Source organism: Mobula hypostoma, chromosome 11 (genome assembly GCF_963921235.1).
Source record: "Mobula hypostoma chromosome 11, sMobHyp1.1, whole genome shotgun sequence".
Classification (NCBI taxonomy): domain Eukaryota; kingdom Metazoa; phylum Chordata; class Chondrichthyes; order Myliobatiformes; family Myliobatidae; genus Mobula; species Mobula hypostoma.
The window spans coordinates 80,027,408-80,054,304 of record NC_086107.1 but is presented as its reverse complement, the minus strand read 5'-3'; the positions used below and the strand labels follow the sequence as shown (position 1 = coordinate 80,054,304).

Sequence of the window (26,897 nt, the reverse complement as noted above, 5' to 3'; positions counted from 1 at the left end):
GAAAAGCCTCATCCTGAGAGCAGATGTGGCAGAGACGGAGGAATTGTGAGAAGGGGATGGCATTTTTGCAAGAGACAGGGTGAGAAGAGGAATAGTCCAGATAGCTGTGAGAGTCAGTAGGCTTATAGTAGACATCAGTGGATAAGCTGTCTCCAGAGATAGAGACAGAAAGATCTAGAAAGGGGAGGGAGGTGTCAGAAATGGACCAGGTAAACTTGAGGGCAGGGAGAAAGTTGGAGGCAAAGTTAATAAAGTCAACGAGCTCAGCATGCGTGCAGGAAGCAGTGCCAATGCAGTCGTCGATGTAGCGAAGGAAAAGTGGGGGACAGATACCAGAATAGGTTCGGAACGTTGATTATTTCACAAAACCAACAAAAAGGCAGGCATAGCTAGGACCCATATGGGTGCCCATAGCTACACTTTTAGTTTGGAGGAAGTGGGAGGAGCCAAAGGAGAAATTATTAAGAGTAAGGACTAATTCCGCTAGACAGAGCAGAGTGGTGGTAGAAGGGAACTGGCTAGGTCTGGAAGCCAAAAAGAAGTGGAGAGCTTTGAGACCTTCCTGATGGGTGATGGAAGTATATAGGGACTGGACATCCATGGTGAAAATAAAGCGGTGGGAGCCAGGGAACTTAAAATCATCGAAAAGTTTAAGAGCGTGAGAAGTATCACGAACATAGGTAGGAAGGGATTGAACAAGGGGGGATAGGACCATGTCGAGGTATGCAGAAACGAGTTCGGTGGGCAGGAGCAAGCTGAGACAATAGATCTGCCAGGACAGGCAGGTTTCTGGATCTTGGGTAGGAGGTAGAAATGTTCCCCCCGCCCCCCCCCCCGCTTTTCCTTCTCCCTGGGCCTCCTGTCCCATGATCCTCTCATATCCCTTTTGCCAATCACCTGTCCAGCTCTTGGCTCCATCCCTCCCGCTCCTGTCTTCTCCTGTCATTTTGGATCTCCCCCTCCCCCTCCCACTTTCAAGTCTCTTACTAGCTCTTCCTTCAGTTAGTCCTGACGAAGGGTCTCGGCCTGAAACGTCAACTGTACCTCTTCCTAGAGATGCTGCCTGGCCTGCTGCGTTCACCAGCAACTTTGATGTGTGTTGCTTGAATTTCCAGCATCTGCAGAATTCCTCGTGTTTGCAGTCTTGTTTTATACTGACTTATGGACAAAATACAAAAATATAACTCCAGCTGTCCTGCAAATGACACTGAACATTTACAGACAGCTGACAATGAAAACATAAAAACAAGTTTAAAGAAAGTTAAACTCAAGAAAATGACAATTACTAATAATTTAAATGCTGATCTCACACCGTCAAAGTGTGGTGGCAGCAGAGCCTTGGAGGCAGGTTCCTGACAAACAAGGGGAGAAAGGTTACCAGAAACCAAAGGAAATGCATTGTTGTGGATACCAAATGGTCAGCTTTGATCTTGTTAAATGGCCATACAAGTAAAAGGTCTGGGCGGCCTTCTCCTGAACATAATTTATTGTCTAACTCAGAGGGAGTGAAGTATTTTTAAGCAAAGAACTTGGTGTTTTTTTTTTGTATCTATAGGGGCAGCCTGGTAGCGTAATGGAATTGAACCCGGATTGGTGGCACTGAAAAGCGTTATGCTAACAGCAATGCAACTGTGCCGCTCAAAATGCAATGTCTGAATGGACCTCTTGTGCTAAATGAACTCCTGACCTCTCAGTCTGCTTTGTCATGGTCTTTGCACTTTATTTGTCTGCTTGCATCACTCTCTCTCTGTAACAGTATATTCTATATTCTGTTTTCCTCTTAATTTGTAGTTTCCTAATGTACCTACTAGTGTACGGATAGATCAGTCTCAATAGCAGGCGAGCAAAACCGGGTCCAGAGAATAACCCTGGGAATGAAAGGGTTAATGTATGAGAGCTTGATAGCTCTGGGTCTATACTCACTGGAGTTTAGAAGAATGAGAGGTGGTGGTGCAGGGGATTCAAACAAACACATTGAATCCTATCAAATGTCGAAAGACCTAATAAATGTGGAGTGGACGTTTACTATAGTGGGGGAGTCTAGGACCAGAGATGAGGAGGAATTTCTTCAGCCAGTGGGTGGTGAATCTATGGAATTCATTGCCATGGATGGCTGTAGAATTGTCATTGGGTATATTTCAAGCAGAGGTTGATAGGTTCTTGATTAGTCAGGGCATCAAAGATTACAAGGAGAAGGCAGGAGAATGAGGTTGAGAGAGATAATAAATCAGCCATGGTGGAATGGCAGTGCAGACTGGATGACTCGAATTCTGCTGCTCTGTCTTGTGGTCTAAAAGCTCTTTACTGTACCTCAGTATATCATAAAAATATAGAAAACCTACAGCACAATACAGGCCCTTCGACCCACAAAGTTGTGCCGAACATGTCCCTACCTTAGAAATTACTAGGGTTACCCATAGCCCTCCATTTTTCTGAGCTCCATGTACCTATCCAAAAGTCTCTTAAAAGACGCTATCGTTTCCGCCCCCACCACCATTGCCGGCAGCCCATTCCACGCACTCACCACTCTCTGAGTAAAAAGCTTACCCCTGACATCTCCTCTGTACCTACTCCCCAGCACCTTAAACCTGTGCCCTCTTGTGGCAGCCATTTCAGCCCTGGGAAAAAGCCTCTGACTATCCACATGATCAATACCTCTCATCATCTTATACACCTCTATATCAATTATACGATACAGGACAGCTTTCCATTTGGAGCGAAGGAGGATGAGGGGTGTCTCGATAGAGGTGTACTAGAGATAGGTTGAGTCAATAACTGGAGACTTTTTCCCAAGGCATAAATGGTTACTACAAGGGGGCATAATTTTAAGGTGATTGGAGGAAAGTACAGAGGGGTTGTCAGAGGTAAATTCTTCACACAGAGAATGGTGTGTGGGTGGAATATGCTACCGGGGTGGTGGTGTGGGAGCTGGTGCATGTTGCAAGTCCTGGTTATGACACCAGGCAGACAATCTCTGGGAGTGTTGATAATGGCTGGGGTCACCTGTTTTGTAAAGACAATGCCCAGAAGAAGGCAATGGCAAACCACTTCTGTAGAAAAATTTGCCAAGAATAACCATGGTGATGAGACCACAATCGCCTATGTCACACGACACGACTCATAATGATGGTGATGTAGGAGGGAATGGTTATAGAGTAGGTTAGGAGGTTGGCACGACATCTGTGTTCTGTGTTCTAAAGCAAAACACTGATGCAGACAGAAGTACATTCAGAGGCAAGTCCATGGTAGTGCGAGAGATGGTCAGTAGTGTTCTGTTGCTGTGGCAGGGCTGGGTTGGGCAAGGCAGGAAAAAAACAATAAGTTTTCTGGGCATCAACATCCCCAGGGATCTATACTGGGCCCAACATATAGATGCAAAGTCACAAAGAAGGCACACCAGTGACTATGATTCTTAGAGGCTTGAGGAGACTTGACATGTCACCAAAATCTTTAGCAAATTTCTACAGAAGCACCCTGGAGAACATTCTGAATGGTGGCATCACCACTTGGTATGGAGGGACCTCTGCACAGGATTGCAAGGGACTGCAGAGGGATGTGGACTGAAAGGCCTGTAATGTTAGAAACATAGAGAAACTACAGCACAATACAGGCCCTTTGGCCGGCAATGCTGTGCTGAACATGTACTTACTTTAGAAATTACTTAGGGTTACCCATAGCCCTCTATTTTTCTAAGCTTCATGTTCTTAACCCTGTTAACCTATTTTGACATAAAGCCATTTGAAATGAGCCAGCAAAAATTCATCTATGAAACATGATTGAAGTATATTAGTAACAACCTGGCAAATCTCTCGGGACAGATTTGAGAGTCTTTCAAAGGGTCCAGCCAAGTGTGGCAAGATACGCTGAGTGGCCCTGCCAAGTGTGTCTCTAAGCATATTAATAGCTTGTCTCAGTAGTCCAGAGAACCTTTGGACATCTGTCTGTTAAATCCATCATAAATCTGTGTGGGCTAACCTTCCAGAATTAAGCTAACTTACGGCAATTCCATTTTGCTTCAGTCCAACTTGAGGCTTTAATGAATGGAATTAAAACTGAAAAATAATTTCAGGAATAGGACAATGACAAAAGATTGAATATTACACAATTTCATATGACAGAGAAAGCTTGCTGAATGAACAAAAAGTTCAAAGTTAAACATGAAGTAAATTTATTATCAAAATACATATATGTCACCATATACAAACCTGAGATACATTTTCCTACGGGCATTTACTGGAAAATAAATAAATACAATAGAACTTCTGAAAAAACTCTACATGACAAAGACCAACAAACTAATGTGTAAAAGGAGACAAATTGTGCAAATAATAGAAAGCAAATTTATAATCAAAGTACTGTATGTTAGCATACACTAACCTGAAATTCACTTTCTTGCCAGCATTTAAAGGAAAACAGTAGAATTTTGTTAAAAACTATACATAGGTAAAGACTGACAAATAAACAATGTGTAAAAGAAGACAAATCTGGGCAAAATAAAAAATAACACTGAGAACAGGTTGTGGGATCAGTTCATTGTTGAGGTTATCCACGCCACTTCAGAAGTCTGATGGTAATATCTGTTCCTGAACTGGTGGTGTGAGACCGAAGGCTTCTGTAAGTTCTGCCCAATGGGAAACATGGCTTGGATGGTGGGGTCCTTGATGATGGATGCTGCTTTCTTATGGCAGTGCTCCATGTAAACGTGCTCAGTGGTGGAGAGGGCTCTCCCTACTAATTTTCGCTGTAAGTCATCCTCTTCATGTTCCCTTCATCTCTCCCCCCCAACAAACTGCGCCCCTCACCCAAACACTAGCAGCAGCTTCCAGTGTCCAGTTAACTGACTGAGCCACAGGCCTTTGAAACTGGAGCAACCATACAGTCTCAATGAGAACATGCAAATTCCTCCCAGACAGCACCAGAAGCCCAAATTGAACCAGGGCAGTGAGGCAGCAGCACTACCTGCTGCACTACCATGCTGTCTCTATTAGGAATAAGTAGTGGGTTTGCAACATATCGAGAAAAGGGAACTGTCATATTTAAAGGATTTGTTTTACATGGGGCATACCCTCAACAGTGACTAAAAACAAAAAGTGGGGCACTCTACAACTTAAACTTCTACAGATGTACCATTCAGTGTTCTGACTGGTTACACCATGACCATGTGGGTTTCCTCTGGGAACTTCAGTTTTCTCCCACAGTCCAAAGATATTCCAGGTAGCAGGTTAATTGGTCATTGTAAATTGTACTGTGATTAGACTAGGGTTCAATTGGGGGTTGTTGGCTGGTGTAGTTTCAAGGTCCCAAAGGGCCTATTCTGCACCGTATCTCAATAAATGAAAACGTAAATCATGGTCTGGTAGGAAATTCACATGTGCAGGAACCATCATGGTCCCGAACTGGGTGTGGATAACTTCACTCATTGTATCACTGAACTGATTCCACAGTCCGTGGACTCACTTTTAAGGACTCTACAACTCATACTCTCAGAATTACTTTTTTGTTCACAATTTGTCTTATTTTTGATCATAAGACCCTCAGACTTGGGAGAAGAATTGGGCCATTTGGCTCACTGGGTCTGCTTCAACATTTGATCATGGTTGATCCATTTCCTTCTCAACCCCATTGTCCTACCTTCTCTCTGTGACCCTTTGCACATTAGTTGTTTGTCTGTCTTGGTCTTTGGATTGTTTTTATACAGAAATTCCATTATATTTCCTGTAAATACCTGCAAGAATCTGAATCTCAAGTATGATATGGCGACATATACTCTATGTAATTTGATAATAAATTTATTTTGGCTTATGAAATACTCAGCAGGTCAGGCAGCATCTATGGGGTGAGAAACAGACATGGCATTTCCTTCCCCTCCCCCCATCTTTCTATTCTGACATCTTTTCCCCTTCCTTGCCGGTCCTGAAGAAAAGTGTCCACCCCAAACGTTGACTGTTTATTCATTTCCATAGATACTGCCTGGCCTGCTGACTTCCTCCAGCATTCTCTGTGTGGTGCTCTGGATTCCCAGCACTGCAGAATTTCTCATGTTTATGAATTCCGATCAATGACCTTTCAAAAGTAAGTTAGAAATTAAGCACACTAGACGACTATAAGACTACAGGAGCAAAATTATTCATTTGGCCCATTGATTCTGCTCTGCCATTCAATTTACTTTTCCTCTTAACCCCTTCATGAAAATGATTCCAGGATTGAATAGCTTGTCATATGAAATATAGAAACATAGAAAACCTAGAGCACAATACAGGCCCTTCAGCCCACAAAGTTGTGCCAAACATATCCCTACCTTAGAAATTACTAGGCTTACCTATAGTCCTCTATTTTGCTAAGCTCCATGTACCTATCCAAAAGTCTCTTAAAAGATCCGATCGTATCAGCCTCCACCACCGTTGCCAGCAGCCCATTCCACGCACTCACCACTCTCTGAGTAAAAAACTTACCCCTGACATCTCCAACACATTATCCTCCACAACTTCCGCCACCGTCAACAGGACCCCACCACTAAGCACATCTTTCCCTCTTCACCCCTCTCTGCTTTCCGCAGGGATCAGTCCCTCCGCGACTCCCTGGTCCACACGTCCCTCCCCACGGATCTCCCACCTGGCACTTATCCCTGCAAGCGTAAGTGCTACACCTGTCCCTACACCTCCTCTCTTGCCACCATTCAGGGCCCCAAACAGTCCTTCCAGGTGAGGCAACACTTCACTTGTGAGTCTGTTGGGGTCATCTATTTCATCCGGTGCTCCCGGTGCGGCATCCTCTACATCGGTGAAACCGACGCAGATTCGGGGACTGCTTCGTCGAGCACCTCCACTCCGTCCGCCAAAACAGACAGGATCTCCCACTAGCCACCCATTTCAACTCCGCTTCCCACTCCCATTCGGATATGTCCATACGTGGCCTCCTCCACTGCCATGATGAGGCTAAACTCAGGTTGGAGGAGCAACACCTTATATACCGTCTAGGTAGTCTCCAGCCCCTTGGTATGAACATAGAATTCTCCAACTTCTGGTAATCCCCTCCCCCTCCCTTCCCCTATCCCTGTGTCATTCTGCCCCCTCCCCCAGCTGCCTACCACCTCCCTCATGGTTCCGCCTCCTTCCACTACCCATTGTGTTTTCCCCTATTCTTTCTTCACCTTTCCTGCCTATCACCTCCCTGCCTCCCCTCTCCCACCCCTTTATCTTTCCCCTTACTGGCTTTTCACCTGGAAACTACCAGCCTTCTCCTTCCCACCCTCCCCCCACCTTCTTTATAAGGCCTCTGCCCCTTCCCCCTACAGTCCTGACAAAGGGTTCCGGCCCGAAACATCGACTCATCGTTTCCACGGATGCTGTCCGACCTGCTGAGTTCCTCCAGCGTGTTGTGAGTGTTCCTCTGTACCTACTCTCCAGCACCTTAAACCTGTGTCCTCTTGTGGTAACAATTTCAGCCCTGGGAAAAAGCCTCTGACTATGAAGTGTGTTTGATGGCTCTGGGCCTGTAGTCACTAGAATTCAGAAGAATGAGGAGTGGCCTCATTGAAATCTATCGAATGAAGAAAAGCCTCAATAAAGTCGATATAGAGAGGATGTTTCCTATGATGGGAGAGTCTAAGACCAGGCGACACAGCCTCTGAATAGAGGGGTGTACTTTTAGAGTGGAGATGAGGAGGAATTTCTTGGCCAGAGAGTGGTAAATCTATGGAATTCGTTGCTACAGGCAGCTGCGGAGGCCAAGTCTTTATGTATATTTAAGGCAGAGGTTGATAAATTCTTGATTGGTCAGGGCATGAAGGGATATGGGGGGAAGGCAGGAGATTGGGACTGAGAGGAAAATTGGATCAGCCATGATGAAATGATGAAATGGCAGAGCAGACTCGATAGATCAAAAGGCCTAATTCTGCTCCTATGTCTAAGGGTCTTATGGTCTTCTCCTGCCTTCCCTCCTAATCTTTGACACCCTTACTAGTCAAGAACCTATCAACTTCTACTTCAAATATCCCCAATAATATAGCCTCCACAGCTGTCTGTGACAAGGAATTCCACAGATTTAACACTCTGACTAAAGAAATTCCTCCTTCTCATCTCTGTTCTAAAGGGACAACCTTCTATTGTGAGGCTGTGCTCTCTGGCTATTGGACATTCACTCAATTTAGGCCCTTCAATATTCTAAATATGAGAAATTCTGTAGATGCTGGAAGTCCAAAGCAACACACACACAGTGCTGGAGAAACAGCATCTATGGAGATGAATAAGAAGTTGACATTTTGGGTTGAGACCTTTCATCGTGACTGGAAAGGAAGGGGGAAGATGCTGCCTGACCTGCTGTGTTCCTCCAGCATTTTGTGTGTGGTATCCCTTTCAAGGCTGGATAGGTTTCAATGAATTCCCCTCACATTTTCCTAAACTTCAGTGAGCCATCAAATGTTCCTCATATGTTAACCTTCTTTTCCTGGGATTATTTTCATAAACCTCCTTTGGATTCTCTCTAACGGAAGCACACCCTTCCTTACACTCACTTGGTGACCGCGTGGATTTCTCTCAGATACTTGGGCTCCCTCTGATAACCCAGTGAAGCGTGGGTCGATGGGTTAATTAGCCACTGTAAGTGACCCCCTAGTGCCGGTGGCTGAAGATTTAGAGCGGGTGCTAATGGGCCTTAGATATGGGCCCAAAAGAGAAGAGGGAGTTCTCGCTCCTCCTAATCTATCCAGGTCTTCCCACACCCACCCACAACATCCCACTCTGTCATTATATTTCTTTCTCAACCTCCACCCACATACCAAAACACTCCTCCCACTGCATACACTCCTGATATGTTCCCATTTGCCCTCCCCACCTCCCCTATTCGGTTTCATGTTCCACCTTCCTCTCCCTTCAGATCCCACCATCTGCAGCCCTTTGTCACCCCCACCTCTCACCTCCCAGCCTCTGTCACTCTCTCCATTCTCCCCTCCTCTGCCATCGCCGCCTCCTCATCACCTAGATCAACCCATTGTTTGCCAACTCAACCCTCACCTCCCTCTCTCCTCCAGTAGTTCAGTCCAGATAAGGATCTTGACCCTAAACTTTCAATATCCATTTCCTTCCACAGATGCTGCCTGACACACCAAGTTCTTCCAGCATTTTGTATTTTTCTTGCACTGGATTTCAACATCTGTAGTTTATCACATCTCCATTGAATTTGAATATGAATTGACATTATTTCTTACATCCTTCGCATACATGAGGAGTAAAATCTTTATGTTACGTCTCCGTCTAAATGTGCAATGTGCAGTTTATAGTAATTTATAATAAATAGCACGTATAACAGGACAGTCAATATAACATAGAAATACAGTTGCGTCAGTATGAATTAATCAGTCTGATGGCCTGGTGGAAGAAGCCTGTTGGTCCTGGCTTTTATGCTGTGGTACCGTTTCCTGGATGGTAGCAGCTGGAACAGTTTGTGATTGGGATGACATGGGTCCCCAATGATCCATCAGAGAGGCAAAGCGCGCACACGCCCAGCGAATCCATAGCTACTTCCAGGACATCACCAACTACAGGATAACATCACCTGCCTTTCCCTCCCAGATGCATTGAACAACTTCTACGCTCGTTTCAAGGCGGAAAATGATGTGGTGGTGAGGAAGACCACTCCTCCTTCCCAATGACCAGGTGTTGTGTCTTACTGTGGCTGATGTGAGGAAAACTCTATGCAGGGCCAACCCACAGAAGGCTGCTGGACCAGACAATATTCCTGGCAGAGTGCTCAGAGGATGTGCAGACCAGCTGGCAGATGTTCTCACTGACACCTTCAACATCTACCTGAGCAGCGCTGTCGTTCCAACGTGCTTCAAGGCCACCACCATTGTCCCCGTGCTGAAAAGGTCTTTGGTGTCCTGCCTCAACGACTACCGTCCCATCGCACTCACATCCATCATCATGAAGTGTTTCGAGAGGCTGGTCATGAGGCACATCAAGACCCTGCTGCCCCCCTCGCCTGACCCCCTGCAGTTCGCGTACCGTCCCAACCGTTCGACAGACGATTACATTGCCGTCACCCTCTACCTAGACTTAACCCACCTGGACAAAAAAGACACGTACGCTCGAATGCTGTTCATAGACTTCAGTTCAGCATTCAACACAATCTGACTGGAAAGCTGAGCCTACTGGGCCTGAACACCTCCCTCTGCAACTGGATCTTAGACTTCCTGACTGGGAGACCTCAGTCAGTCCAGATTGGGAGCAGCATCTCCAACACCATCACACTGAGCACGGGCTGTGTGCTCAGTCCACTGCTGTTCACTCTGCTGGCCTACGACTGTGCAGCAATACACAGCTCGAATCACGTCATCAAGTTCACCGATTGCACGACCGTGGTGGGTCTCATCAGCAAGAGCGACGAGTCAGCATACAGAGAGGAGGTGCAGTGGCTAACAGACTGGTGCAGAGCCAACAACCTGTCTCTGAATGTGAACAAAACAAAACAGATGCTTGTTGACTTCAGGAGAGCACAAAGCGACCATTCTCTGCTGAACATTGATGGCTCCTCTGTTGACATCGTTAAGAATACCAAATTGCTTGGTGTTCACCTGGCGGAGAATCTCACCTGATCCCTCAACACCAGCTCCATAGCCAAGAAAGCCTAGCTCTACTTTCTGCGAAGGCTGAGAAAAGTCCATCTCCTACCCGCCATTCTCACCACATTCTACAGAGGATGTATTGAGAGCATTCTGAGCAGCTGTATCACTGCCTGGTTCGGGAATTTTACCGTCTCGGATTGCAAGACCCTGCAGCGGATAGTGAGGTCAGATGAGAAGATCATCAGGGTCTCTCTTCCTGCCATTACAGACATTTACACTACATGCTGCACCCGTAAAGCCAACAGCATTTTGAAGGACCCCACTCACCCTTCATACAAACTCTTCTCCCTCCTGCCATCTGGCAAAAGGTACCGAAGCATTCGGGCTCTCACGACCAGACTATGTAACAGTTTCTTCCCCCAAGCCATCAGACTCCTTAATACCCAGAGTCTAGACTGACATCTACATCGTTTATTATTATATTGTAATTTGTCCTCTACTGTGCCTACTGTCTTGTTTATTATTTATTGTACTGCCCTGCACTGTTTTGTGCACTTTATGTAGTCCTGTGTAGGCCTGTAGTCTAGTGTAGTTTTTGTGTTGTCTTACGTAGTCTAGTGTAGCCTTGTATTGTCTCACTTAGTCAAGTGTAGTTTAGTGTTGTTTCATGTAGCACCATGGTCCTGGAGGAGTGTTGTTTCATTTTTACTGTGTACCGTACCAGCAATTTATTGTCAAAATGACAATAAAAAGCGACTTGACTTGACTTTGGGCCCTTTTTATACACCTGTCTTTGTAAATGTCCTGAGTAGTGGGAAATACACGTATATAGATGCACTGGTCTGTTCGCACCACTCTCTATAGACTCCCGCGATTAAGGGAGGTACAGTTCCCATACCAGGCAGTGATGCAGCCAGTTAGGATGCTCTCAATTGTGCCCCTGTAGAAAGTCCTTAGGATTTGGGGACCCATGCCAAACTTCTTCAACCGTCTGAGGTGAAAGAGGTGCTGTTGTGCCTTTTTCACCACACAGCCAATATGTACAGATCAAGTGAGATCCTTGGTGATGTGGATACTGTGGAACTTAAAGCTGTTCATCCTCTCAACCTCAGATCCATTGATGTCAATAGGGGTTAACCTGTCTCCATTCCTCCTGTAGTCCACAACCAGCTCCTTTGTTTCCGTGACATTGAGGGAGAGGTTGTTTTCTTGACACCACTATGTCAGGGTGATGACTTCTTCTCTGTAGGCTGCCTCATTATTATTTGAAATAAGGCCAAACAATGTAGTATCATCAGCAAATTTAATTAGCAGATTGGAGCTGGGCGTGGCAACACAGGCATGGGTATACAGAGTGTAAGGGAGGGGGCTTAGGACACAGCCCTGGGGAACTCCTGTGTTGAGAGTCAGAGGGGCAGAGATGAGAGAGCCCACTTTTACCACCTGCCAGTGATCTGACAGGAAGTCCAGGATCCAGCTATACAAGGCAGGGTGAAGGCAGAGGTCTCTGAGCTTTTTGTCAAGCCTGGAGGGGGTGTTATGGTGTTGAATGCTGAAATGTGGACCAAGAACAGCATTCTCACATAAGCACCCCTCTTCTCCAGGTATGTAAGGACAATCATCTGTCGATTGGTTGTGTCAGTAGGTGAATTGTAGGGGGTCCAGTGTGTGCGGTAGCACGCTGCAGATGTAGCCCTTGATCAGCCTCTCAAAGCATTTGCTTATTATCGAGTTGAGTGCGACAGGACGCCAGTTGTTTAGGCATCTTACCTTGGTCTTTTTAGATACAGGGACAATGGTGGATGTTTGAAGCAGGAGAGCACTCTGCACTGGGAGAGGGAGAGATTGAAATTGGTATGTTAAATATTGGTGTTGGTAGGTGAGTCAATATCCCCGATGTTCGAATGAAACTAGAAATACTGGAAACACATCTCAGGTCAGCTGGCAGAGAAACAGATTTAGTATTTCAGGTCTGAGACCCTTCATCTGAACTGTGAAAGAGAGAAAATCTGTTAGTTTTCATCTCAAGATTCAAGTTTACTTATCATGATATGTCCCACATCTGCTTCACTGGCCTTTGAATGTGAAGCGGTGACCTAGGCTCTCGTCTGACCTCTAATTCTCCCACATCCTTGCTTCTAAACTCTAACCTGACCCCTAATTCCCATCTCTGTCCCCAAAACCATCTCTATGAACCAAAAAGGAAACTAAATACCAACTAAATCTGAGCTGCAATGCAGTAGAAGTTGTAGCTCGAACATCTTGGAGCAAAATATTTGCAAGGAAGATGGGATAGATGTGTAGAACTGAAAGTTTCCATGGATGCCAAGTGTCTTAATCATTTGCCTGCCATGGGAAATTTTGTCATGAGCTTTACTGAAATCCATACATTCAACATCCACTGCTCTACCCTACATCTTCACCATCATCCATTGTGTGTCATTTCGTATGTCGTAGGCGATCAGGGTCTAATCCATGACCATGACTATTCTTGGCACATTTTTCTGCAGAAGTAGTTTACCATTGCCTTCTTCTGGGCAGTGTCTTTACAAGACACATGATCCCAGCCATAATCAATACTCTTCAGGGATTGTCTATCTGGCATCAGTGGTGGCATAACCAGGACTTGTGATATGCAACAGCTGCTCATACAACCATCCACCACCTGCTGCCATGTCTTCATGGCATCACGTGACCATGATGAGTGGGGAGTGGGGGAGGGCTAAGCAGGTGCTACACCTTGCCTGAGGGTGACCTGCTGGCTAGTGGAGGGAAGGAGCACCTTTGGCAAAGACGTATCTCCACCTCTTCATCACCTCCTCAAAGAAGACACAACTTCCCTTGCACAAAGACATGCTGATTATCCCTAAAAGGTCAATGCTTTTGAGTGTTTGGTTGTTATTTCACTGTGTGTTTCGATGTACATGTGACAAATAAGTATATCTGGATCTGAATGTGCAGGCAGATGGGATTAGTTTAAATTGGCATTGTGCTGAACATGTACATGTGGGCTGAAGGTCCTCATCCGTTGCTGTACTGTTCTGTTACAGACTGACAGAAAACGTGACTTATCTGGAGAATTCACCTTTGAGTCCGCACGAAGGAGTTCTGTTCCTCAAACCTGTATTGTGCCTCGTAACAGTGACTCAGATTCAGCTTTATTTATTAATCACATCTGCATCCAACATACAGTGAAAAGCATTGTTTGTGTTAATCAACACAACCTAGGATGGACTGGGGCAGTCTGCATGTTTCACCACACAATCTGGCACAAATATAGCTTGCCCACCACGCTTGGCAGAATAACACAAGGAATAACCACAGCTACAAAACAAGCCCCTTTTCTCCTTCCCACCTGCCCACTCACCAACTCACCAACTCACTCCAACCCCAGGACAGGCTGCCTCCAGCCCTTCAGCCTCCTGTGAACTCATGGACATAGAGACATCGGGCCTCTGACTTACCCAGTGGAATGGGGAAATCGCAGGCCCAGGACTATAGCCGGTCCAGGCACTGATGCTGATCACTGACCCTAATGGACGAGACTGGATGTAGAGTTCAAGGCTTTCTGATTGGGTTCCCATCATCGGTGAGTCTGGTGTTTGATAGCCAGTGTTCAGAGTTCATTGATGGGTGTGTTCTGAGATCAATGCAGTGGATCAAGTCCTGAGGGTTAAATTGGAAGTCCAGATGTCGAGGCCCATTGGCCGGAGCCAAGTCTGCGAATCTCTGCAAGTCCCCTGGGGAAGTCAAAGCCCAGTATCTGCAGGCCCGAGTCGAAATCTGAGTCCACTGGAGGCTGAAAAAGACTGTGTGTTATGCGGTTAAATGACTGTCTGTGTCTGGGTGGGACCAAGGGAGGAACAGAGCTTGTTTTGCTATTGTTGTTTGTTGTATTCTGTGTTGTTCTGCCAAGCATTGTGGGCAGGCTACGTTGGTGCTGGAATGTGTGGCGACACTTGTGGGCTGCCCCCAGCACTTCCTTCAGTTGTGTTAGTTGTTAAAGCAAACAGGGCATTTCACCATGTGTTTTCATGTACACATAGTAAATAAATCGATATCTAAATCCTAGTGTTGGAGTGAATGCCTGAGGTATTGGCACCAGTTTGATGCACCATATGAACAGTGGTACAGCAGGGCTCAAAGGCCAGCATTTAAAGTAAATTTATTATCAAAATGCTACCATGTCACCACGTACTACCCTGAAATTCATTTTCTTGTGGGCATTCATAGTAAATACGAAGAAACACAGCGGAGTCAATGAAATACTGCACGCAAAGACACACAAAGCCATCCAGCAAAAGGTTCAGGACAAATAGACTGAGGAACAGCTTCTAGCCCAGAGCTGTGGCCTCCATCACAGCACTCCCACAGAGCAATGACTGAAACTGTGAGCACATCAAGCACAAACTAGGACTCAAATACTTGCCCTAATGGCACTTTGTGCATTACTGTGATATTCTGGTGCTGTTGCAACTTATTTTCTGCTACTTATCTATTTAATACTGTGTTTCTATTACTGTCTTGTTTTTATCTACCGCTTTGTTTAATTGCCTGAGAGGAAGCCAAACAGAGTTTCATTTTACCTGTGTATAATGACAATGAAGATCATTCAATCCAATTCAAAGAAACAATGTGCGAAGGACAACAAATTGTACAAATACAAAAAAGAACAAAAGCAGAATATTAATAACTAATCAATATTGAGAACATGAGTTGTAAAGTCCTTGAAAGTGAGTCCATAGATTGTTCAGTACTGGTTTGAGTGAAGTTATCCACTCTGGTTCAGGAGCCTGATGGATGAAGGGTAATAATTGTTCCTGAACCTGGTGGTGTGAGTCCTGAGGCTCCAGTACTTCCTTCCTGATGGCAGCAGCAAGAGGAGAGCATGACCTGGATGGTGGGGTCCTTGATGATGGATGCTGCTTTCCTACGACACTGCTATACATAGATCTGCTCAATGGTTCTTCCTGCGATGTACTGGGCTGTATCCATTACTTTTTCAGCAACACTCACAACACGCTGGAGGAACTCAGCAGGTCGGGCAGCATCCATGGAAAAGATCAGTCGAAGTTTCGGGCCGGAACCATTCCTCAGGACTTTCCACGGATGCTGCCCGACCTGCTGAGTTCCTCCAGCGTGTTGTGAGTGTTGCTTTGACCCCAGCATCTGCAGATTATTTTGTGTTTATGATCCGTTACTTTTTGTTGGCTTTTCTGTTCGAGGGCATTGGTGTTTCCATAGCAGGCTGTGATGTAAGCAGTCAGTGTACTCTCCAACACAGGTCTATAGAAGTCTGTCAAAGCTTTAGGTAACGTGCCGATTCTTCTCCAACAACTAAGGAAGGAGAGGCACTGCTGTGCCTTCTTTGTAAGGGCACTCAATACTAGTGCACAACCACTCAGGGTTAGGAGTACGGAAAGAGTTAAATTCCAGCGTGACATCTACTTCCAGTGATAGGAGGGAGCATGTTTGCATTTAATGGCATCTGATGATCCATGGTCTGACACCCTGGGTGTGAATGACCAAAGGCTGTGAGCCCTGTGCGTGCCAGCACTGCTGAATTTGGCACAAACACTCTTCAGAAGGGAACAGAGAGATAAAGAAACACCAAGAACAGTAGATTTCTAGGTGGTTGTGTGAAATAATGTAAACTGACCTGTCTTTTTCAAAGGTCCCTGTGTTTTTTTATTGTCTTTGATGGGCTAAACCAGCCAAAAAAAAATCCCCTGAGCAGAATTCTCAAAAAGTTTTAATTCGCTGGTTTTCAACATTCTGTCCACGTGGAGCCCAAGTGATATCAAGTCCTATTTTGATGCCGAAGTTCAAAGTAAGTGTATTATCAAAGTGTATAAACCATATACAACCTTGAGATTCATTTTCTTGCGAGCTCCCACAGATAATAAAAAATACAATAGAACCCACGAGAAGCCATGCTTAACAAAGACCAAGAAACAAGAAAGGACAAATCATGTAAATAATAAAACAGGTAAACAAATTAATACTTAGAACTTGAGGTCTGAGTCCCTGAATGTGAGTCCACACCTGAAACAGTTCACGTTGGGGTGAGTGAAGCCAGTCCAGGAGCCCATTGGGTGCAGGGCACCAACTGCTCCTGAACCTGTTGACATGGGACCTCAAAGCTCCTGCAGCTCCAGCTCGATGGCCGTAGCAAGAAGAGAGGGATATGGGTGAGATGCAAACAAACCGGGCTCAGGTGGGGTATCTTGGCTGGCTTGGGGTAGCGGGACTGAACACTGCTTCATTTTCTGCTTTAAGAATTCAACACTTTCAGGACTTTCATCGAGCTTGTTGCTTTAATGGGTGCTCTCTTTTCCGCCAGTGTCTGTAAGGTGCCATACCTGCATTCCTGAGAGTTAAGTTCACTGATTCTTTCAGGAGATCGTAAAAATGCTAAGATTTGAAGGCCGGTCTTCCCTTCTTACACCTGGAGGTTATTTGTGAGATGTTTTCTCAATGTATTTGGGGTGATGGTGTCATCACAGATTGATTGTCATAGCCAGATTGGCCATATTTACTCATAAGGTAGGTATCAACACATCCCAGAAACTACCCATTCAAAGTATTGATTTATTTATTGAGGTAGCACGGACTTGGCCCTTCGAGCCGTATTGCACAGCAACCCCCGATTTAACCCAGCCTAATCACAGGACAATTAACCCACCAACTGGGACATCTTTGTACCATGGAGAAAACCTATCAGAGGTGGACATGGGGAGATCATAGAAACTCCTTACAGACAGCGGTGGGAAATGAGCCAAAAGCTTTCTTTAGGACCCTATCTGCCTGCACTTTTTATGAATTATGGACCTGTGTTTCCAGATCCCTGTATTCAGCCACACTCCTCAGTGACTGTGTAAGATCTACCCTGGTTGGTCCTACCAAAGTACAAAACCTCACACTTGTCTGCATTAAATTCCATCTGCCATTTTTCAGCCCATTTTCCAGCTGATGCAGATCTCTCTGCAAGCTCTGATAGTCTTCCTCACTGTCCACTACACGCCCAACCTTGGTGTCATCTTCAAATTTGCTGATCCAGTTAACCACATTATTATCTGGATCATTGATATAGATGACAAACAACATAGGATTCAGCACCGATCCCTGAGACACACCACTAGTCACATCTCTAATGTTTCAAACTTAGGGAAGGAAACCAGGTGTAGAATTACAGTGTTTCTGTTACAGAGAAAGTGCAGTGCATGTAGACAAATAAGACCATAAGGTCATAAGACAGCGGAGCAGAATTAGGCCTTTCAGCCCATTGAGTCTGCCCTGCCATTCTCTCATATGCAAAGGCCACTGCAAGGTCGGTTGGGAAATCAAAACTACATTTTTTAGTGTATGAGATGTCTGTTAGAGATTGGTCATAGTGGGATTGAAGTTGTCCTTCAGCCTGGTGGTACATGCTTTCAACCCTTGTATCTTCTTCCTGATAGAAGGGGTGAAAAGGGAGAATGACCAGTGTGGGAGGGGTCCTTGATTACTTTGGCTGCTTTCCCGAAGAGCAGATGGAGCCAATGGAGGTGAAGTTTATTGGTTATTGGAATGATTAAAATGGTTGACTGAAATAAATATTGTTCACGTCAGAATCAGGATCAGGATTATTATCACTGAAATACAACATAAAATTTGTTGTTTTGTGGCAGAAGAGACAAACAGTACAAAGACAGAAACATCTATAAATTATAAAAATAAATAAACAGTGCAAAAAAGAATAGTTAAAGTAGCATAAAGTTTACAAATAGCACAAATTAACTAGTCAAAGTGTCATAGAGCTCAGGACCTTCAGCACATCCTGTCCATGCCAAACTATTATTCTGCCTAGTCCCTAAGTCCTGCATAGACCATAGTCCTCCACATCCATGTACTTATTCAAACTTTTCTTACATGTTGCAATCAAACCCTCATCTCCTACTTTTGCTGGCAGCTCATTCCAACTTGCACCACCCTCTGAGTGAAGAAGTTCCCCTTAAATATTTCACTTCTCATCTTTGACCTATCAGCTGTAGTTTGAGTCTCTCCTGACCTCAATGGAAAAAGCCTGCTTGCATTCACCACGTCTATATCCTTTATAATTTTGTATACCTCTATCAAATCCCCCCTCATTCTGTGCTCCAGGGAATAAAATCCTAACCTATTCAACCTTTCCCTATAACTCAGGTCCTCGAGCCCCAGCAACAGCCTTGTCAATTTCTTCTGTACTCTTTCTGTCTTATTGATATCTTTCCTGTAGGTTGGTAAGTAGAATTACAAACAGTACCCCAAATGAGGCTTCACCAACATTTTATACAACTTCAACATAACATCCCATCTCCTGTACTTAATACTTTGAATTGAACTGAATTGAATTTATTTCTTACATCCTGCACGTACATCAGGAGTAAAAATCTTTACATTACGTCTCCATCTAAATGTGCAGTCGTAGTAATTTATAATAATTTATAATAAATAGAACAGTCAATATAACATAGAAATACACTCAAATCAGCATAAGTTAAGCAGTCTGATGGCTTGGTGGAAGAAGCTGTCCCGGAGCCTGCTGGTCCTGGCTTTTATGCTGCGGTACCGTTTCCCGGATGGTAGCAGCTGGAATAGATTGTGATTGGGGTGACTCGGGTCCCCAATGATCCCTTGGGCTCCTTTTTGCACACCTGTCTTTGTAAATGTCCTGAATCATGGGAAGTTCACAACTACAGATGCGCTGGGCTGTCCACACCACTCTCTGCAGAGTCCTGCAATTAAGGAAGGTACAGTTCCCATACCAGGCAGTGATGCAGCCAGTCAGGATGCCCTCAGTTGTACTCCTGTAGAAAGATCTTAGGATTTAGGAGCCCATACAAAACTTCCTCCGCTGTCTGTGTTGAAAGGGGCGCTGTTGTGCCTTTTTCACCACACAGCTGGTGTGTACGGACCACGTGAGGTCCTCAGTGATGTGGATGCCGAAGAACTTAAAGCTGTTTACTCTCTCAACCCCAGTTCCATTGATGTCAATAGGGGCTTATGAAGGTCAATGTGCCAAAAGCTCTCTTTACAACCTTATCTAACTGTGACACCACTTTTAAGGAATAATGTAACGCAAAATCTACTCTGTGAATAAAGGTATTTTTGTGTGGAAAATCAGAGGACAGGGTAGATATTAACCCTCGTAATTCATGCTGCTGTTTGTAAGGAGTTTGGACATTCTGCCTGTGACCAGTGTATTTCCTCTGGGTACTACAGTTTCCTCCCACATTCTAAAGACATACAGGTTAGTAGGGTAATTGGTTACATGAGTGCAATGTGGGCTCGTTAGGCTGGAAGGGCCTGTAACTGTGCTAAATCTCTGAATAAAATAAAATAACGTAACACAAATAGAAGAATGTTGTTTCTTTTTGCAGGAATCCTCAACATCTGCATTTGTCACTTCGGGAGGAAATGGAGAAACCTTTACCATATCTGGCCACAGCAGCACCTTCCAAAGGATTCAACATTCCCACGCTGTGGATCGAAAATATATCCGAGAACAGCACCGTGCAACCCACGGCCAGTACCAGTGGAAGTGCCATCCTGATTCCCGTCATCTACTTCACCGTCTGCATTATTGGTCTGGGTGGCAACACACTCGTTATCCATGTCATCCTGCATTATGCCAAGATGGAGTCGGTCACCAACATCTACATCCTGAACCTCGCCATCGCCGATGAGCTGTTCATGCTTGGCCTCCCCTTCCTTGCCATTCAGAATGCCTTGTCCTACTGGCCCTTTGGCTCACTGATGTGCCGACTGGTGATGACAGTGGACGGCATCAACCAATTTACCAGCATCTTCTGCTTGACTGTCATGAGCATCGACAGGTACCTGGCTGTGGTCCACCCAGTGAAGTCCATCAAGTGGCGCAAGCCTCAGGTGGCTAAGGTTATCAATGTCATGGTCTGGGCCATTTCCTTTGTCGTGGTCCTCCCGGTCATCATCTTCTCCAGCGTGAAGATCGGCATGCACACCTGTAACATTAACTGGCCAGAGCCCATCATGGTTTGGTCAACAGCCTTCATCATTTACACAGCCACCCTGGGCTTCTTTGGACCCTTGCTGGTGATTTGCCTCTGTTATCTCCTCATTGTGATCAAGTTAAAGTCCTCAGGCCGGAAGGTAAGGGCCACCTCCACCAAAAGGAAGAAGTCGGAAAGGAAGGTAACTTGGATGGTGGTCATCGTGGTGGCTGTGTTTGTCTTCTGCTGGCTACCCTTCTATGTCATGAATATTGTCAATCTGGTGTCCACCATGCCCTCAGAGCCATCACTGGTCGGCCTCTACTTCTTCGTGGTGCTCCTGTCCTACACCAACAGTTGCGCCAATCCCTTCATCTACAGCTTCCTCTCGGACAACTTCAAGCAGGGCTTCCGCAAGATCCTCTGCCGCACCACCAGACGAGTGGACGACAAGAACGTTGGCAGCAAGGTCACGGGCAGCAGCTACGTGGAGATGTGCCACGTCAACAATATCGCGCAGGAGGCGCAAGCCCAAGTGGGTTTTGTGGAGAGGAGCCCAGAGCAGCAAATGCCTGGGGAAGTCCTGCCCAACAGTGTCAAAAGTGGGCCACTGGAGATCAGTGACTTGTAACCCGCCAGGATCGAAGGACTGTCTGTTTCTTTCCACTCTCCTCCTGTGATGAACAGATCTGTATCTATCAAACCCTTCCACCTTGGGATTGGACCACCCAGAGCAAGAAAGGTTCTGGGCCGAATTAGCTGAACTTTTTCCAGGTGGGAGATGGGATGGTTAGAACCCTTTGTCCACTGGAGGCAATGTTCTACAGTCTTGCACCATGTTGAGGATTAGGTGGACTGAGAGGTGGGGTTCAGTGGCACAGACAGTTGCTTTCCCAACCCCAAAACCTAACACACCAAGTGCTGGCATCCAGTTCCACCAACATACACCTAACTGGTCAAGGTGAGAGTGGAAAATGGTTCTTCAAGGAAAATAAAACAGTGAGATATCTTTGTAAGAGCCAGTGAAAATGTGCAATGTTCTACCACCTTTAAGACCCTGAATGCAAGTATAATGCAAGTCATACTTTGTGATACACAAGGAGTGGATTGATCTTCACCTTGTGAAGGAACATGTGAAGAACTTGGAGCCTGCCAGTAGCAGTGGGATCAGATCTGACATCTAAGTTGATGCTGTGATTTGTTGCCGTCATGACCAGACACCTGGACATTTGTGCCATTTGCAGTGATGTTTTTGTGTACTGTATCACATATAGATTCTGTAACTGTACTGCATTCCGTGTTCACCCAGATACATGTGCCTGTACTGGCAGGTGCCTGTACTAAGTGCTTGGTGCCCTTGCCTGTACTTCAAGGTGCCTGTCTATGCTGTTTGACTCCTGTGCCTGAACTGCCTGGTCATTGTACCGTGCTGACAGTTGTACTCCTGGGTGCCTGTACTCTGTTATTGGGTGCCTGTACCTGTACTGCATTATGCCTGTACCTCCATTGCCTGGCTGTTACACTGTACTGCCTAATACCCTTTTGTCTATTGTTGGGTATCTTTCTGTTACCTGTAAAAGCTGGACTAGCACAACCTAGTGTCTACACCTGTACTATCTTGACTGTACCTGTATTGACCACATCAGTGCCTGTATTAGCAGGTGCCTGTACATGTACAACTTGCTGTCTGTACTGTTTGGTGCCCGTACCTCTGAAGCTCGGAGCCTATACCTGATACATGACAGTTTGTTTCATTGCTGTTTTTGTTGGCCTCATTTATTTCCCGTTGGTTAAACTTCTCAAATCTTGTGTGAAGTATCAGTGTTTTTCAAGGCCAGATCGAAAACTCTGACAACATTTAAAGTGTGTCTAAGGCTTCCTAATCTAACCTAACCATTGAGTAACCATAACCTGAGGAAGCCATTCCCATTGGTTGAAACAAGGTCAACTTACCCCTCTCTGTCCTTGACCACAAGACCATAAGACATAGCAGCAGACAGTCCATTCAGTCCACTGAGTCTATTCCATCCTGGCTATTTTTTATCCCTCTCAATCCCAGTGTCCTGCCTTCTCCCCATAACCTTTGACACTCTTACTAATCAGGAACCTATTAATCCCTGCTTTAAATAACCTAATGATTTGGCCTGTGACAATGAATTCCACAGATTCACCACCGTCTGGCTAAAGCAATTCCTCCTCATTCCTGTGAGTATAGACTCACATGTACACACACGTGTGCCCACCCACACAAAAATCACTAAAAGAATAAACAAGCGAAAATCTGCAGATGCTGGACATCCAAAAGCAACACACACAAAATGCTGGAGGAACTCAGCCAGCCAGGCAGCATCTATGGAAAAGAGTACAGTCGACGTTTCGGGCCGAGACCCTTCAGCAGGACTGGAGAAAAAAAGCTGAGGAATAGATTTAAAAGGAGGTGGGGGAGAGGAAAGAGGTGATAGGTGAAACTTGGAGGGGGAGAGATGAAGTATGAATAAGGCAGGGTGTCAAACTCACTTTAGGACACGGGCCAGATTGGGCAAAATGCGACTTCATGCAGGCCGGATCAGTTATGCACGCTTGAACGCACGCACGTGTGCTCCCACAGCTTTCGTTGCTTTCGTTTTTTCAACTTGCTTTCATGTGTCTCAGCCTCTGCTATAACTACAAAGTGCTTCACTTTACAAATCTCGTTTCTTATGAAGAAGATTGCCTAGCAAGCATTATTTTTATGATTGGTATTAACTTACAGTCGTAGGCTACAAGAAAGTTGTAATAAGAGAGAGAAAAAAACCATGCTATTTTGGCTAAGATTGTTTTGGGAGTCACATCCTTTCCATCAAACCATTTGAAATCGAACATTAGCAGACACAAATGTAGACCTAACGAAATAAATTGTAAATGTCGGCTACATAACTGCACCTAATTTTTATTAGCCTGCTTCCAGCAATCAAACTCACACAATGAACACTGTTAGCCTCTAATTTTTATTGAAGTGATCACATTTACAATAATAGAATAGTCAGAAAATGAATGAATTACAATATTATGACACTCAATATTTCATAATGCATTTTGCTTAATGTCGCAGTGCATTGAACAGTGTCACTCATTTTTCACTTGCTGCTTCCAGACACCTGACATCTCTTGGCTTTAACCAGCCTGTCAACATCAGGGACCAGTTTCTGAGCAGTTGTGATTTTCATAATGTCATTTAGATGTCTGTGTGTCAGCTGCGAGCACAGTTTGGATTTGTTAATGTTCATTATGGAGAACGCCTGCTCACAGAGATATGTTGTCCCGAACATGCAAAGGATCTTTGAGGCAAAGTCTGTCATCTTGGGGTACATTGGTCCCAGGTTATGATAGAATGAGTCCAGACCCACAGTCTCAAATTTATATTTCAAAGCCGAGTTACACTGAATTTCAATTAGTTCCATTTGGAGATCTTCCGGCACATCTGATGCTGTGTTGACGGCAAACGGCGAGCAAAATAGTGAGAGTTCCTTCTCGAGCTGAGTGAAGACTTGGAAACGATTCTGAAACTCACTCTTCAGCCGTGATATTTTGTCCTTGTACCTGTCCATGTTGTCATTATTCCCATGAGTGACACGCACAGACTGCAAAGAGGGGAAATGAGCTGGGTTGTTCCGGGATAGTTGCATCTCCCACAGGTCTAATTTAATGTGAAAGGCACGAATGCTGTCCTAGTATTCCGTAACAAGTTTGTTGCAGCCTTGCATGTAAACATTAAGTACATTTCAGTGCTCTGTTATATCCACCAAAAATGCAAGATCGTGAAGCCGGACTGGGTCATCCAACTCTGCCACTGGCTTCCCTTTCGCGTTCATGAATAGTCCAATTTCTGCACGTAATTGAAAAAAACGTTTGAGCACAACCCCTCTGCTCAACCAGCGGACTTCGGTGTGGTAGGGTAGGCCATGTCCAATATTACTTTCGGACAAAAGAGTGTCAAATTGCCAATGGTTGGGTCCCTCGGCTCTAATAAAATTAACCGCTTTGATTACTACATCCATGACATTGTCCATTTTCAGGCTCCTGCTACATAACGCCTCTTGGTGTATAATACAATGAAAATTCCAGAATTCCTGCTCTGGGTTCTCTATCTGAACTTTCTCTCTGGGTTTCGTAACAACACCTGCCTTTTTCCCCAACCATGGACGGTGCGCCATCTATTGCCACGCTAACAGCGTGACTCCAATCTGTCCAAGGCCTCAACGAGGCGGAAGAAAACGTTGTTTGCCGTTGTGGTGTTTGTCATGGGCACCATCTCCACAAACTCCTCAGTGACGGTTGAAGATGCATCAACACCACGAATAAATATTCCCAATTGAGCTACATCAGTCACGTCGGTGTTCTCATCAATTGCAATAGAGAAGGCAATAAATGACTTCACTTTGTCTTTTAGTTGACTGTTCAAATCTCCTGCAAGGTCCCCGATTCTCTCTGCCACAATATTTTTTGACAAGCTGATATTATAGCCTTGCTTCCAGCACAAAAACAGCATGCCCACAACTTACTAACCTTAACCCACGTGTCTTTGGAATGTGGGAAGAAACCGGAGCACCTGGAAGAAGCACACATGGTCATCAGAGAATATACAAACTTCTCACAGACAGCAACAAGAAATAACCCCCATCTTATCGCTGCCGCTGGTGTTGTTCAGTTGTGCTTGGGTTAACAAGAAAACATGTTAAAATCTGCAGTAGCCAATGAAAGAGAGAGATTTGAAACATACCTTATTCTAGGGGTGTCAAAATACCGGCCCGTGAAGGTGTCCAATCCGGCCCGCGGGATGATTTGGGGGGAAAAAGTATATTCACAACCATTTATTATGTATCTGTACGGCAGCCGCTCTCTCTCCCACCGCTGTCTGTACTGCTTGCTGCGTCAGCAGCTTGTTGTGTGTACTTGGAAAACAACAGGCAGCAGTTAACCACCTGCTGTGCATAAGCACCTACCACCCTGCACTGAAGACCACTAGGACCCCACTTACGTCATCAGACACAGTATAAACATACAGAGTACTCAGGTAAATAACACCTGTAGCAAGGCTGAGACTGTTTGCTGCTGTGGTTCAAAATGCTTTCCAAGAAAAGAAAAATTGACATCGAAGCAGCTCTGAAAAAACAGCAATCAATGTTCACCAAAAGTCGGGAGACTCATTGATAGCTGCTGCATCAAAGCTATACTCAGAGGGGGAATTCATCAAAGCATGCATGCTGACGGCAGCTGAGCTGGTGTGCCCCGAGAAGAGACAGGCTTTTGGTACTTGTGGGTTTCCCCTCATCATATCTTTGGTCTTTGATGCAAATGACACATATCACTGTATGTTTTGATGTCTTGATGTGACTAATAAAACTAATCTTTAAATCTTTAGACAGCAGAGGGGTCCTGTGTAAATAGATCCTTCTTAGCTGGCAGGCTGTGACTGTTGGTATACAGAGCAACACACAAACGACATCATGCAGGAGCAACTCAGCAGGTCAGGTAGCATCTATGGAGAGAAATAAACAGTCGACGTTTCAGGTTGAGGCCTTCATTCAGGACCAAAAAGGAGCAGGAAGAAGCCAGAATAAGAAAGTGGAAGGAGGGGAAGGAGTACAAGCTGACAGGCGAGACCAGGTGAGGGGAAAGGTGGGTAGGTGAGAGGGGGGAATGAAGTAAGAAAATGGGAGGTGATAGGTGGAAAGGGTAAAGGGCTGAAGAAGAAGGAATCTGATAGGAGAGGAGAGTGGACCATGGGAGAAAGGAAAGGGGGAGGAGAATCAGAGGGAGGTAATGGGCAGGTGAGAAGAGAAGGTGTGGAGGGGAACCAGAATGGGGAACGTTAGAAGAAGAAGGGGGAAAGGGATAGACATTACTGTAAGTTAGCAAAATGGATGTTCAAGCTGTAGGAAATTTATTTCAGATGGACTGTTTATTTACCACCCCTCTATAGATGCTGCCTAACCTGCTGAGTTCTTCTAGGATTTTGTATGTGTTACTCTGGATTTCCATCATCTGCAGAATTTTTTGTGTTTATGCTGTTGGGGTACTGCCGGGGTTGGCCTTTGGCCACAATCTATTTCAACAATGGGTCCGGTCTTTGCTTATTACTGCCCCACTAAACTCAAGTAAGCATACCTCAACTCCATTCTGTTCCCCTTAGTTCTGTCCCTTCCCACCGACATCCACGACACTTCACATGCTCTCAATCTCCTCAAAAACTATCAATTCTCTGGCCCTGATCACTACATTTTCACTATGGATATTCTGTCTCTATACATTTCAAAAGGCTTTAAAGCTCTCCAATGCCCAACCATTTCCCCTCTACCACCACC

At 45.2% G+C, this 26,897-nt stretch overlaps 1 protein-coding gene across 2 annotated transcripts in view; it reads left to right on the top strand.

Moving 5' to 3' along the window:
* Positions 1-26,198, top strand: part of LOC134353859 (somatostatin receptor type 5-like) — a 73,676-nt gene extending 47,478 nt beyond the window's left edge. For both annotated transcript variants that reach the window (XM_063062336.1, XM_063062335.1), the window contains exon 2: positions 19,963-26,198. In XM_063062336.1, the coding sequence (XP_062918406.1) occupies positions 20,000-21,184 (1,185 nt within the window). In that variant the 5' untranslated portion in view covers positions 19,963-19,999 and the 3' untranslated portion in view covers positions 21,185-26,198. The remainder of the gene's footprint in view (positions 1-19,962) is intronic.
* Positions 26,199-26,897: the final 699 nt, after the last annotated feature.